Source organism: Saccharomyces paradoxus, chromosome IV, assembly GCF_002079055.1.
Source record: "Saccharomyces paradoxus chromosome IV, complete sequence".
Classification (NCBI taxonomy): domain Eukaryota; kingdom Fungi; phylum Ascomycota; class Saccharomycetes; order Saccharomycetales; family Saccharomycetaceae; genus Saccharomyces; species Saccharomyces paradoxus.
Window position 1 is genome coordinate 18,187 of NC_047490.1, and position 14,798 is coordinate 32,984.

The 14,798-nt window shown below is 37.6% G+C and overlaps 6 protein-coding genes across 6 annotated transcripts; 3 read left to right on the top strand and 3 right to left on the bottom strand.

Annotated features, from left to right (window-relative positions):
- Positions 1-123: 123 nt before the first annotated feature.
- On the top strand, positions 124-1,146 carry THI13 (4-amino-5-hydroxymethyl-2-methylpyrimidine phosphate synthase; the record flags this gene model as incomplete). The annotated part of the gene is made up of 1 exon (XM_033909148.1): positions 124-1,146. One exon carries the CDS (start codon positions 124-126, stop codon positions 1,144-1,146), a length of 1,023 nt encoding a protein of 340 aa, XP_033765039.1.
- A 283-nt stretch (positions 1,147-1,429) lies between these two features.
- On the bottom strand, positions 1,430-2,560 carry AAD4 (putative aryl-alcohol dehydrogenase; the record flags this gene model as incomplete). The annotated part of the gene is made up of 1 exon (XM_033909149.1): positions 1,430-2,560. The coding sequence occupies one exon, from the start codon at positions 2,558-2,560 to the stop codon at positions 1,430-1,432; it is 1,131 nt and encodes a 376-aa protein (XP_033765040.1).
- A 1,909-nt stretch (positions 2,561-4,469) lies between these two features.
- Positions 4,470-4,844, top strand: SPAR_D00080 (uncharacterized protein; the record flags this gene model as incomplete). The annotated part of the gene is made up of 1 exon (XM_033909150.1): positions 4,470-4,844. The coding sequence occupies one exon, from the start codon at positions 4,470-4,472 to the stop codon at positions 4,842-4,844; it is 375 nt and encodes a 124-aa protein (XP_033765041.1).
- A 2,277-nt stretch (positions 4,845-7,121) lies between these two features.
- Positions 7,122-10,175, top strand: LRG1 (GTPase-activating protein LRG1; the record flags this gene model as incomplete). Its single annotated transcript, XM_033909151.1, has 1 exon — positions 7,122-10,175. One exon carries the CDS (start codon positions 7,122-7,124, stop codon positions 10,173-10,175), a length of 3,054 nt encoding a protein of 1,017 aa, XP_033765042.1.
- A 539-nt stretch (positions 10,176-10,714) lies between these two features.
- ADY3 (Ady3p) lies at positions 10,715-13,093 on the bottom strand (the record flags this gene model as incomplete). Its single annotated transcript, XM_033909152.1, has 1 exon — positions 10,715-13,093. The coding sequence occupies one exon, from the start codon at positions 13,091-13,093 to the stop codon at positions 10,715-10,717; it is 2,379 nt and encodes a 792-aa protein (XP_033765043.1).
- A 206-nt stretch (positions 13,094-13,299) lies between these two features.
- Positions 13,300-14,757, bottom strand: GUD1 (guanine deaminase; the record flags this gene model as incomplete). Its single annotated transcript, XM_033909153.1, has 1 exon — positions 13,300-14,757. The coding sequence occupies one exon, from the start codon at positions 14,755-14,757 to the stop codon at positions 13,300-13,302; it is 1,458 nt and encodes a 485-aa protein (XP_033765044.1).
- Positions 14,758-14,798: the final 41 nt, after the last annotated feature.

A 14,798-nucleotide genomic window follows, 5' to 3' on the forward strand; every position in this document is an offset into this window, starting at 1 on the left:
GAAACATATAAAAAGCTCGTATTATTGTTTCCATGAAGGATATTCTTCTCTTCTCTTCTCTTCTCTTCTCTTCTCTCAATTGTAAAGATAATCACACATCAACAGCAAAAACATTTCCAAGATATGTCTACCGATAAGATTACATTTTTGTTGAACTGGCAACCAACCCCATACCACATTCCAATTTTCTTGGCTCAAACCAAAGGTTACTTCAAGGAACAAGGCCTAGACATGGCTATCCTAGAGCCAACCAATCCTTCAGATGTCACGGAGTTGATTGGATCTGGAAAGGTCGACATGGGTTTGAAAGCCATGATCCACACTTTGGCTGCTAAGGCCCGTGGTTTCCCAGTCACCTCTGTTGCCTCTTTGTTGGACGAACCATTCACTGGTGTCTTGTACCTAAAAGGTAGTGGTATTACTGAAGACTTCCAATCCCTAAAGGGCAAGAAGATCGGTTACGTTGGTGAATTTGGTAAGATTCAAATCGATGAATTAACTAAGCACTACGGTATGAAGCCAGAAGACTACACCGCAGTCAGATGTGGTATGAATGTTGCCAAGTACATCATCGAAGGTAAGATCGATGCTGGTATCGGTATCGAATGTATGCAACAAGTTGAATTGGAAGAATACTTGGCTAAGCAAGGGAGACCAGCTTCCGATGCCAAGATGTTGAGAATTGACAAGCTGGCTTGTTTGGGTTGCTGTTGTTTCTGCACCGTCCTTTACATCTGTAACGATGAATTTTTGAAGAAGAACCCTGAAAAAGTCAGAAAGTTCTTGAATGCTATCAAGAAAGCTACCGACTACGTTTTAGCAGACCCTGTCAAGGCTTGGAAAGAATACATTGACTTCAAGCCTCAATTGAACAACGATCTATCCTACAAGCAGTACCAAAGATGTTACGCTTACTTCTCTTCATCTTTGTACAATGTTCATCGTGACTGGAAGAAAGTTACCGGCTACGGCAAGAGATTGGCCATTTTGCCACCAGACTACGTCTCCAACTACACTAATGAATACTTGTCCTGGCCAGAACCAGAAGAAGTTTCCGATCCTTTGGAAGCTCAAAGATTGATGGCTATTCATCAAGAAAAATGTAGAAAGGAAGGCACTTTCAAGAGATTGGCTCTTCCAGCTTAAACGTACGTCGTTACCTGGTGAGCCTATTCTCCTCTTCATCTTGGTTATGATTCCACCTTAGCTTTTTATTTATATATTTACGTATCAAGTATGTTTTTAAGCTTTAAATGAACTTCGTTTATCTTATACTTTCTTTCCTTGCAAAACCTTCGCATTATGAACAAACCCAGTGGAAAAAGATAACTGGGCATAAGTTGTGCTTTTTTTAAGGCTTAAATCAAATGGTGTAAACGTATACGTGGACATTTCTTACATTATACACATACTAAAACTATAAATTTGACTAATCATCGAAGCTAATTCTGGCAGACATTGATGTGAGAGTTGAAGGCTTCTTGGTGACAGCTGGGTCGTCTCCTATTAGATTTTTGGGAAACCCAACATCGAAAGGAACAATACTTTCTAGGTATTCTATCTGTTCTGGTGTCAGTTTAATACTTAAAGCCTCAATGTTCTGTTTGAGGTGTTCAATTTTTCTTCCTCCAACCAATGGGAAAACATTTTTTGCTTTGGAACGGACATAGGCAATGGCAATAGCAGTGACAGATTCAGTGCCATGTTCCTCAGCAACATTAGCCAATGCTTCACTAATTCTAACCTCCACGTCCGTCTGCTCAGAAGTACCAGAAACAGTACGCAGACCCTCTCCATTCTTCTTTCGCTCTTCCATTGCCTTTTTACTTTGAAATCTTCCGCCTCCCATAACATCCCATGGAGCAAGGGCCATACCAAAATGCCTGGCCATTGGAATGATATCACGCTCGAAGTCTCTGTTCAACACATTCCACTTACCTTGGTAGATACTAAAAGGAGTTTTCCCATGAGATGTAGCGTAATAATTTGCTGCGGAAACAATCCAGGCAGGTGTATCAGACACACCCAAATAGAGGACCTTGCCCTGCTGGACAAGAATATGTAAACTATCCATAACTTCTTCGATAGAACTCATATAATCCCACCAGTGAACATAAAGAATATCAATCCAGTCAGTTTGCAATTTGCGAAGAGAATCTCTGATGCTCACATGCAAACTGCGCTTGTGATTACCGCAGAAATTGGCACTTTTCCCTTTGCCTACATCATAGCCCTTGTAGTCTGTGGTAAACTTGGTAGAGATAACGATTTGGTCACGCAGTTTTCTTGATTTCATCCATTCACCTATCCATGTTTCTGACTGTTCATTTTGATAACTGTTTGCAGTATCAACAAAATTACCTCCCATCTCGTAAAAAGCATCAAGCAGTTCAAATGCCCGTTCCTTATTCATAGAGCCCATAAAGCCTGACCATGCATCGCCGATTGAAGCTCCCCCCAAGATGAGCGGTGAAACTCTGATGCCCGCACTTTTAGAAAGAACTCTGAGGTGTCCTAATTCGGTAGGTGGCTCAGGTGCAGGTTTGAATAATTCAGTCATATTGAATAGTATTTTCGTGGCGATAGGAAATGTATTCTAGTAAAATACAAAGCTGTTCAGCGAATTAATTAGCTGGCTGATGAAGAGAAAAAATAGCAAGCATCCCTGAGTCTGGAAATGTTGTGATAATTTTATATGGTTGGAAGCTTTGCCCCTTATTTTTTTTGAGTACATTCAATGCAAACTAGTTGGGCCTTGAAACTAGATTTTCTTACTAAGTTTATTTTCACTGTTGGAAGCGGATTTTAAAGGATATGCAATTAGAAAAGAGCCAATGAAATGGGACTATGCCTAATATTAAAAATTGATTACTAATGGTTGAATGACGTACAAATTTTTAGTCACCATAACCTATTCTCATGATTTAATAAGATCGGACTTATTTAGCATTCTTTGGTAGCCGTCAAGGTGGCATAAGACTACGGTCATATCAATCTGCCTCTTCCTCCAGTCTCGCCAACGGACAACTCTTCAAAGCCATGGAGGCTCAGAACGAAATTATTGACAGCCTGGTCATCAATGGCCATGCAGCAGAAAGCGAGCATCCAACTTTAGTAGATCATGAAGATAGGGCAACGTGGACACCAAATTGGCTCAGAATTTTGATACAAATTAACTTTGAAGGCAACATTTTAAGTTCGGCCCTAATCTATAAAAAAATTCAGGTGCGCGTTCAAGAATCATATTTACAGTATAGGCTAATTGCAGCTTTCTTACTCGTAATGTGTCAATATCCAAATCTGAAAAGACGACTTCAAGAATAGTGATCTAAGATCTGTTTAGTGTACTACATATTCGGTTTAGAATTGTCGTTGTTTTGGTCAATGATTTCATACCTGAAAGGAACAAGAGCTTACAATATTTGTTTCTTATGCATATTACACCATGGCGTGGAAAAGCTTGAGTGGAGTAGTTCTTGCCAAAAAAAAAACCCTTGACTCGAGAGCCTCAGAAAAGAACCAATGCTGCGTTGATTTTGAAAAAGAGAGTCAATTATCATCCATATCTTTCTAAGCAACAAGGTGTAGAAAGATTGAAACTGGTTCATTCAACGAATATAGCAATAAATTATAAATAAGGAAATAAAGTCGCTAGCATATAAGATGTATCAACATTTTTGACTTGCCCAGAGTAGACCGAATTCAGTTCATTCCCAGATCTTTACCATACCACTAAAATGGTATTTTTCCTTTTCTCTTTTCTTTTTTTTTAAACAGTGCACAATTAGAAAGGATTGAAAGACATTAGAGCGTATAAGAATGTACATTAGCATCATTATACCGGAAGCCTCTTGTACTGGTCGTTGGCTTCTATTTTCGAACAAAACATCCAGACACCCTGCTGATAATTTTAAAGAACAGTTTCGCTTATTCGAGTCATGTGTCTCCTTTTGCCTTGACAATACCGGAGAAAGCATCTCATCCCACGATTTGATCTGTCTGCTCGTCTCCACGATCAAGGTAGAGTACACTTTCATTGTAAGTATTAATAAGAGTCTTAACACAGGCTGTCATTCCTTTTAAAACTCTTTGTTCTTGAATATCGCTGGACCATTGAAGAGGCTTAACCAAAAAGCCTCTAAATTATTCAGGGTTCAACATTTAGAGGCTTTTTTTATATCCTCGACCCAGTTGCCTGCGGAAAGACCCTTCTGCCCGCTGCGTATTTTCTTAGAGAATGAAAAAGGCGCCTTTTCACCTTTTACTTTTTGAGTTAAATGTGTTGACTGTTTTACAACCACTTGATATGTGACTCTCGCATATAAGAAGTGGTTGTATAGCGGTGTATCGATGAAAGACGTAGCAGCAAGGGCAAAGAGAAACAGTTGTAGATATACTGTTTCAAACAGTTTTACTAGCAATTTTCACATTACCTCCAAGGTCAATTTTTAATAGAGACATAAAAAAAAATGAATGTAACTGGTGAGAATCCTCTATTATTCAAGTGCGGTACGAAGGGCTACATCAACCAAACTTATACGCCAAAAGAACTTTATGACTGCGGGGTGACTCAAGGAAAGGAAATTATTAAAGAAAAGAACCCAAATTTCTTAGTTTTTTATCATACTTTTCTTACCCAACAGCCTGATCCAAGTCCACAAACGTTTACTTGCGGTACGATGGGCTATACCAATTCAAGCTATGACTCATATGACTTTTATTCTTGTGGTTATATGCAAGGAAAAGGGACAGAAACCAATGCGGGAATACATAATCCAAGACCTTCTTATTCCCTTATCAAATTTATCATACTGTTCATGCTTGTGATCTACACAATTGCATAAATTTCAAGGTTTCGTGTTTTTGAATGACAGTCGCAGTGGCCACCATATCCTTTTCACTGTTTCTAATATATATAATACTAGATAGTCAGGCAGAACTTTGAGTTGCCTGAGAGAAAGGACTATGAAAATACAACTCATTGGTGGGACTCATCAATGAAACAGTGAGTAACTTACTAAGGAGGCTGGAACCATTATGATAATTGCCAATAGTACAAATATATAGAATAAACACTAATCAAATATCCATACTTTGTCACCAATTTCATTGATTTCTAAAAAATAGGTGCGATTACATGTTAATCACCAAGGTTTTATGTTAGACAGGACAGTCTCATCAATTACAGCTTCGAAGCATATTAAACTCGAACGCAGAAATGCGTCGCCCACGGCTCTTTTTCGCAAAGATTGTTACCACTGATTTAATGCGTTTCAAGTGCCTTAATAGGCCAATGGTATCCATAAGCGAACGTGAAATATACTACGTTACATTAGGAAGCCAGAAGTGGTATGCGGCACAGTATACTGATTTATGAGCAGGTGAAATACTTTAGATTTATAGAAAATAGTGATACTATGCTTTGGCTTCTCACGAAGTGGCCATGTTTTTTTTTATCAACCCCGGCAACACTAATGCAAGGCTTGGTAACTTTCATGGGCGTACAAATAGTCTACGTGTGCCTCCCTTTTTTCGGATTCCTTCTTAGCTTTTGTGAGATGTTTAATTAACAATGATCATCAAGCCGCTACATACAAAAAGCCATAAAAATTATACATTTCTTGTCTAAGAACCGATTCTGTCGAGTTCAACAATTGTCCATGCTCGGAAATTTGGATAATGGTGTCACCTAACTTTTGTTTATTAAACCACAACTCTACCATAAGAGCGACAGATATGGATATGGATTATTACGTATTCTTACTCGATAGCTTGTATACAGGAGAATTCACTTAGGACGCCTTTAGAAGCAAAAACTGTTCTTGAGGTCTTCAGTTTCATCTATCTATTTTGGGAAACTAAAGTTACGCTTTTTTGACTGCATCTCATAAACAGCTTTAACTAGCCCTAAAATAGTTGTAAAAACACTTCTACGGAATGTTTAATAACTCCTGACCGATAGTTCTTTATTATTCGTCCTAAATTGTAACATGATAATGAAGAGTAGGTTCAAAATCCACGAAATTGGCATTTTATCAGAATTTTCAGCTTCCAACTCTGTATTAGAAACGCTTTTTCTTACCAGTTAGGATGATGTCATACTTCTTGAACGAACAGCGGGACACTTATGTGGATTGCTATAGCGTGTAAATCAGATATTAAAAAGTTTGGCTCTATTTAGCTCCCTTTTTGTATAACAAATTTGCCATATTGTCATACCATTTGCTTAGTCATCGACCACTGGAGAACAAGAAAAGGCATTCCAAGTCGCCTGTGATTCCAGTACCAAAGAGATTGATGATTTTGGAAGTAGGAAATAGCTGCAAACAAATACAAAGGGTGATAAGATTGGTTTAAGGCGAGGTTATACTTAGCTATTGCCTTTAGCAACATTGATTGTTGAACAGTCAAGAAAAGAAACGCAAAAAGCTGCACTCTAAAGTAAATACTCAAGCATTCTCAGAAAGAATGGGAAACGACAAGCACTCCGAAACAAAATCATAGGCAATCAATGTAATCCATAGAAGGACACTCTACAACCGGAATATAATCAACATGGGCGGCCTCCATGTTGTACTCACCATGTTGTACTCAATTAGCTTGTGAACTAAGGGAGTATAAGAGGCAAATATATCAAGAACCCTGCATCTGTTATTTACATTTGAATTCCTTCTCGTTGTCATCCGCTTTTCTGCAACGTACCTCACTTGCAAACTTAAATTAATGTTTGAGAAATATCCCATCGCTGCAATACCTCCCACTAGATTTTTACTGAAGAAAAATCAATCTTGGCAAGTATATCCTTATCTTTACAAATGTGTCTTTTTTGTCTTCAAAGTATGCCGGGTATTGATGGGCACGGAAGATGTAAACAAAATGGAAAACAAATAACAACAGGATCTGAAACGTCATTTGAGAATTTAAAGTATGTAAATCCTTTCTCTCGAGCCAACCAAGGCTGTTCTTGCTAGAAACCAGCAATTGGGCTTTTCATTCAAAACGCTATTCGTCTTTGCTTTAACATTGTTTTTAGGTCTTTATCCCAGATATACCAAATCGTATTTATTTAAATCCCAAAAAGAGCAGACAAATTATTGAACAACAACTACCGGAGGTAAGCCATGATTCAAAATTCTGCTGGTTATCGATCGGTGAATACTGCATCTTCGATGACCGTGCAGGTGAAGAATCAGAAGAAAATATGCGCCCGTTGTAACAAACCAGTTGTACAAGATAGCCAACGAACGAAGACAACTTTAAAGGCCCTCGGTAAATACTATCATGAAAGTTGTTTTACCTGCCAAGACTGTCAAAAACCTTTGAAGCCTAAGTACTTCCCATATCAAATAGACAGGACAAGTGAGCCTATATTGTTATGCCAATACGATTATTTTAAAAGACATAACTTGTTATGTCATGTATGTGATACTCCACTACGTGGGCTATATTATACCGCATTCGGTTACAGATACGATGAAGAGCATTTTTCTTGTACAATATGTGCTACTCCTTGTGGTGTGAAGAAATGCTTCATGTACGAAAATCAATTATATTGTAAGTACCATTTTCTCAAGTATTTCTCCAAACGTTGTAAAGGGTGCGGATTCCCAATATCAGACCAATATATCGAGTTTCCCAAAGGCGAAGAAATACATTGTTGGCACCCAGAATGTTATGGGATTCATAAATATTGGCATGTAAATTTAGCAGCGGAAACTGTTGGTTTGCAGTACCTTCCCAAGTTAGAATATAACCCAAATGCCGGAGACAAAGATATAAACCCAACCGCCTACGAGTTAGAAAAACAAATGCAGGCGTTTAACTTTATTCTATCTAAAACGTGGTCGGTTTTATATCGATTCGAGGAAGAAGCAGCTTCCTGCATCTCTGATATGTTTCAGTACTTGACAAGCAATGATCAGTTAAAGGGCATAGAGTCTACGGGCCTATTGGTACTGAAAATTGACTGCCTTTTCAGGGGGCTGGACACTTTCAACTTCTCGACGAACAAAAACATGTCCGTTAATAGTGAATTAGAATGCACTGAAAATAACGTCATAGCTGTCAACAAATACAGCAAGTTTCCAAAAAATCTTTCGACAAAAATAATGATATATTTACAACTGTTGAGAAAGCTAGGGACAGAAAACAAAAACGAAACTATTACAATTTCATCTTTCATGTCTGTTATCACCGGATTAGCCCATTTTCTAAAACTATTAACTAGGTTTGGATTATACACGGCTCTAGAAAACAACAAAGTGACTCGTTCCGTTAATCCGCTGCTACGATTTTTAAGAGAAGTAGAAAAGAATGAGCTTTTTGAAAATAACCCGTTTCAATATATCAAGACTCCTGTTAACGCCACAGATAGTTGCGCTGGATGCAATAAATACATACAGGAGGAATGCATTCAATTTTATGAGCACAGATGGCATATTGCCTGTTTTACTTGTTGTTCATGTCATAAGAATATCAATCCGAGGAGTTTGACAGATCCGACCTTTAATAAAGAAAAAAAAAGAATTCTATGTTCTCACTGTTCAATTGATGATCCAGCTTCTGTGCCCGGTTTCAAATTTGTCACTAAGCTGGCACAACTAATTTTTCTTTTGAAAATTGCGCTAGTTAAATCAAGAACGGTCATGTTGAAATCGAGAGCATCTAATAAAGTTGGCAGGAACTCTTTACAGAGTACTATGCTGAAGGAACAGACTTACATTAGAACACTAAATGACATTAAAAGATTGAGATCAAGAAGAGAAAGTGTTCGAGTTACTCATAACAAACAACAAGCTAGAAAATCAGTGATATTGGAAACTGCTGAGACGGATTTGAATGATCCAAGGAAGCAAGGAGATAGCAAAAATCTTGTAATTCAGACAGATGACCTATCATCCAGTCAGCAAGTGAGCACACGCGAAAACGTTTTCAGCAATACTAAGACATTGACGCTAGATGACATTTCACGCATTGTCGCCGCTGAACAAGCAAGAGAGCTAAGACCTAACGCTTTTGCACACTTCAAAAAGCTGAAAGAAACGGATGACGAAACTTCGAATATTGTTCCCAAGAAAAGCGGGGTTTATTACTCAGAATTAAATGCTATAGAACTCTCGACAATAAGGGCTATCAGTTTATCACTGCTAGCTGGTAAACAACTGATATCGAAGACTGATCCCGATTATAATAACTTGGTTTCTATGGTCTTTTCGAATGAAAAACAAGTCACAGGCAGCTTTTGGAACAGAATGAAAATTATGATGAGCATGGAGCCTAAAAAGACCATCACTAAGACAGTTTTTGGGACTCCTTTAGATGTATTGTGCGAGAAATGGGGTGTTGATTCTGATTTAGGCGTTGGGCCTGTAAAAATCAGAATTCCCATAATTATTGACGAGCTAATATCATCTTTGAGGCAGATGGATATGTCAGTGGAAGGCATTTTCAGGAAAAATGGAAACATCAGAAGACTGAGAGAATTAACTGCTACCATTGATAGTAATCCGACAGAAGCGCCTGACTTCTCAAAAGAAAATGCAATTCAATTGTCCGCTCTTCTGAAAAAATTCATTAGAGAACTTCCCCAACCGATTTTATCAACAGACTTATATGAATTATGGATTAAAGCTGCGAAAATCGATTCAGAGGATGAGAAACAGCGTGTTATATTGTTAATATATTCTTTATTACCCACTTACAGCCGCAATTTACTGGAGGCACTTTTGTCATTTCTGCATTGGACATCTTCCTTCTCTTACATTGAGAATGAAATGGGATCAAAAATGGACATTCACAATCTATCCACAGTCATAACACCTAATATCTTGTATTTACGCCATAAAGAAATCTCCAATGATAACGTCCCGGACGAACCGGAATCAGGTTTGGTTGACTCATTCGCTCAAAACAAAGGAGAAAATTACTTTTTGGCTATTGAGATTGTTGATTACCTGATCACTCACAATGAAGAAATGGCAATGGTTCCAAAATTCTTAATGAATCTTTTAAAAGATGTGCAGTTACAAAAATTAAATGACTACGAATCAATAAACCATTTTATTTCCACCATTATGCAAGATAAAACAATCGATTATTCCGAATGTGATATAAAAACTCCTGTCACGGTTAAAGATTCGACTACCACGGTCATACAAGGTGAAGTAAACAAATAATAGGCAGTAACCATAATCCTTTCCTCATTTTCATTCTCTCTTCCTCTTTCCTTTAGATTTTGAGGTTTGCCGTTCTTTTCAACGTCCTTTACTTCTTTTTTTTTTACCTACTTTAAAGAAAATCTTCACCAGAATGCTATGAAAATGGACATTATTTTATTATTATACAACGTAGTATATTCTGGCTAAAATGAAATTAGAAATTGTAACATTATTATGTAATTATAATCATTTGTATCATTGTATTACTCACCTTTTGGTGTGAATCTTGTGTTTTTTTTAGAACGCCCTTGAGAGCAGATCAAAAAGTACATTGTTCTTGCAAGGGCCCAAGAGGTCAGCTAGCAAGATGGAATCCTTCAGAAGGATCTAAAAACAAAACTTCAGAAAAGAAATATTAAATGGCGGCATTTCGCCTTTATGCCCTATATGGCGTGATTTGATTTTCTCTACTCACTTCCAGCGGTGATTATTCATTCTCTGAATAATCATCAATGACACTATTCATATGTTAGTTTTAACTAAAAAAAGATTCTAAGCTATGAAAAGAAATACTTAAACAACGCTTGCAAATCATACTCAAGAGGATGCTTTACTTCAGCAATATCATGATTGTTTAAAAACTCATTCATCGCGACCTTTCTTCTACTTTTGAAATCTAACTGTTTACCAAAAACTTTAAGGTTCAAATCATTGGCAAATTTTGTGAGAAGTGTAAGTTCACATCTAAGTTGAATGACAATTGTTGGTACAATTTTTAAGAAGGTTTTTAGTGGGATATCCAACACAATTAATAAATTTTTTATCAGATTTTGCGATTGCACATAGGTGAGGTCTGTCAGAATATCAAGACTCAAGGAGTTGTATTTTTCCTTCGTTATATGTGGGAAAGATTTTCCTACGGTTTCGAAATTAAGTTCGGTAAAAGGATCACCATATAACTTTTTCAAGTTCAGCTTTTCTTGGTGTACATCTTCTTTGAGTGACCGAATCGTTTCTTTGAGTTTGAGTATTTCACTTTGTTTTCCAGCTAGCTCGTCAGTAATTTTCCTATGTGTGTTATCTGACTCATGAATTTGAGCGTTCAGTTTTCCAATAACCAAAGATTGATTCTGAAGCTTCTCAACAATTTCTTTGTGTTCATTCATGTAATCGTTTAATTTATCCTCTGCATTTTTCTGAATTTTTTCACTTAGTATTAATTTTTCACTTAGTTCACTCTTCAGCTTTTGGGAGTTCTCCTCCTTGAGATTCAAAATATCATGCCATCTTCTTTTCTCCAAACGAAACTGCTGTTCTTTTGTTAACGCTTCTTTTTGAAGATATTGTATTTTTTGACCATGCTGTTGTTGCATAAAATGTAATCTTTCACTAATTAGCTTAAAGACAGAAATAATTTTTTCAAGACGTATACGTTCATTCTTTTCCAAAAGTTGTATCTTTCCTTTTAATTGCTTATATTGCTCCGTGTTTTCAAAATTTTTAATATCTTGAAAATCCGGATAAAACTTGGTAAAACGGCTTTGGAACATCGAAGGAGCATGGCCATGTTTCATTTCTTCTAGTATAAACTTACCAAAGTCTTTTTCAAAAAGCGAAAGGTTTTGCATATAGCTATAAACGTCATTTAACCTTTTCTCGTAAAATGAACCATTATCTTTTAATTTTTTATTTTCATCTTGAGACAGTTGCAAATTGCTTTTCAGTATTTCAACTTCAGACTGTATCTTTACTATAGAATCTTTCGATTCCTTAATATCTTTTAAGAAGTTATCATTCTCTTGCTGCAAGCTTAAGATTTGCCTTTGCTTCCTGTATAGTTCCGAGACTAAAATATTTCTTTGAGAGAAAGCTTTACACCTAGTTACACCACTTACCACGTTACTTCTCTCCTCCTTGCTAGCGTTTTTGTTTTGAAATTTTGAAACTTCTTCCTCTCTAATTTTTGTAATTTCTTTACGAAACTGATCTTGAACGATGTGAAGCCTTTTTGATGCAGCTTTCCTTTCATCATGTAATACTTTTTGTAAGTGTTCAATTTTTCGAAGTTTAGCATCATTCAAGTCTTTAAGTTCCACTGGTTCTTGAATCCTGTCATCCTTTTCATCAAGTCTTTTCCTTAATGCTTTGATCTCTTTATTATTAGACAGAAGTTCCTCCAATATGTTTGGTAAATCGTTTTCCTTTGAAATGCTCCCTCCATATGAGGACGAGGATAGCCTAATTTCTCTTAATTTCATGTATTCGGACTGCTCTTCATCTGATGTTTTAGATGAGCAAAAAACGTTCTCTACATGCGCAACGTCTATGTTTTCCTCCAAATTCCTGCTGCTCACAACATAATGCACATCATTTGTCACTGTTTCGGGTTTGTGGGAATTGATGGGGAGTTTCGAAGGTGTAGAAGAAAATTTATTCACTTCTGTATTATTTTGTACCTTATACGTGGTAAATTTACCGGGACTCACATTTCCTAGTGTACTAGGCTTTCCTGCAGGTGACAGAGCTTGTGAGCCTATCCCTACTGTTGGTAAACCGCCCCTTTGTAGAAATTTATTTGGTGATTTTAGAGCATTTCCTTCAGTAGGGTTTTTCAATGTGCTAATGTTTCCAGACGGTGAGGAAGATTCTGAACCTGCCCAACTCTCTGAGCGATTCCTTCGAGAACGCCTATTCGACAATTTAGATATAATATCAGAAGATACATTTCCCTGTATATTAGTCTTTTCAGTGGATTTAGGTGCCGGTGCTTCTGAGTCTATCCAGCTTTGTGAACGCCGTCCTCGAAAAGGCCTATTTTCTGGAGATTTTGTTAGAGTGCCACCCGTAACATTCCTCATCTCCTCCTGCTGGTCGCAATCCGAATTTTGTTCCTTCAAGGATTCAGGCTTATTCAAAAATGCTAACCAATGATTCATATTCGGAAAATTTCTTGTATTTAACTATCTTATTCAAAGTCTCGAACTCAGTTTTGCAATACTTTGCAGTTGCAAATTCTTTGTGTTCCCAATCTTTATATTGCACATGGGCGGCTAAAGCGCGGTACGCAAAAGAAAATTGTACATATATTCGAGTTGCTCATTAAACTCGGAATGAGGTATAGTAGTTCTCTAAACATATACAATTAAACCTGGTAAACTTGGTGACCGGCTACCCAAACTTTAGTGGTGTTACGATCATCACCGTTAAAGAACCATTTTGCGATTATGTCTTCTTTGGTAAGCAGCGGAGGGTTTGTATAAATATCTTGCATTTGCTCTTGCATTTCGTCCTCCCCCTGTAACTGCCAATGAAACATGTCCACGTTTGAGTCGGGAGCATCGGTATCGATCACTTGGGCGTCAAACTGCTTACCCACTTCAAAAGTCCCCAAGGTATCATCCATATGCAAGACTTGTGCTCCGCCCATTGTAGCAAGAAATAGGCATTCAGAGACTGACAGTTTCACATGGTCAGTCTTTTTCATTGCCAAGTGCCTTGAAACTGCAAAAGCCTGTCTTCCTGTGGCCAGTATGCTACAAGAATGACCAGCTGAAACGTCGGTACCTAGACCAACCTTTATCCCTTGGTCCAGCAACCATCGAACCCTACACTCTCCTGAGGTCAAAGAGGAGTTAGAAATGGGACAATGAGATATACCACAGCGTCGTTGTTTAATCACACGCGCTTCGGCATCTGTCAGATGAATACAGTGTGCTAGTACTGTTTTCTCTGTGAGCAGTCCGTATTTGTCGTATACATCAGTATAGTTTGCACATTCAGGAAACAAATCTTGAACCCATTGTATCTCCTCCTTATTTTCCGACAAGTGCGTTTGCACGTGTATGTCCTCATCCTTCACTAGCTTGGACAATTGTTGCATCAATTCTCTGGAACAAGAGGGAGCAAACCTTGGTGTCACTATAGGGTTTATGAGAGAGTCACAAAGGGTTTCCCGTATGTATTTAACAACTTTTACCGTGCTTTCAAAAGAAGTTTTAGTATCTTCAATATAATAGTCGGGTCCATTGGCATCCATGCATACCTTCCCAACAAGAACACGCTGCCCCGATAAGGAGCTTAGCTGAGCCAAGAGCTTAGTGGATTTGAGATCAATGGTATTATAATAAGCCACAGTTGTTGTACCATGAGAAAGCGTCTTGCTTATTACTTTATTGTAAACTTCTTTTGCAATGTTTTCGTTTGCTAATGCGGCTTCTATAGGGAATGTATATTTCTCTAGCCAATCCAGCAGGGTAGAATTTCCAAATACACCCACATTGGGGTATTGCGAGACATGGTTGTGCGTATCTATAAAGCCTGGGAAATAAAAGGTGCTATGTTGAGTCTTATCTTCCCCAATTGTGTCAATCACAGTAACATCCTCTGGCGATAAACTACTATCGTAGGCTAAACAATCCTTGATAGGATCAAATGAATTTCTGTTGATAAATCTGATGATTCCACCGAGAACTCCAACAGACGTTCTCTCTCTGATTCTCAGCTCTCCCAATTTAGGGGTATCTACAAAAGTACCAAAAAAAACTAGAAATTCAGCATGTTTGTCATTGCCTTTATCAAATAATAAATCACTTTTCGTCATATCCTCGTCGAAGGACAGCCCAACTCAAATATTATTCAATA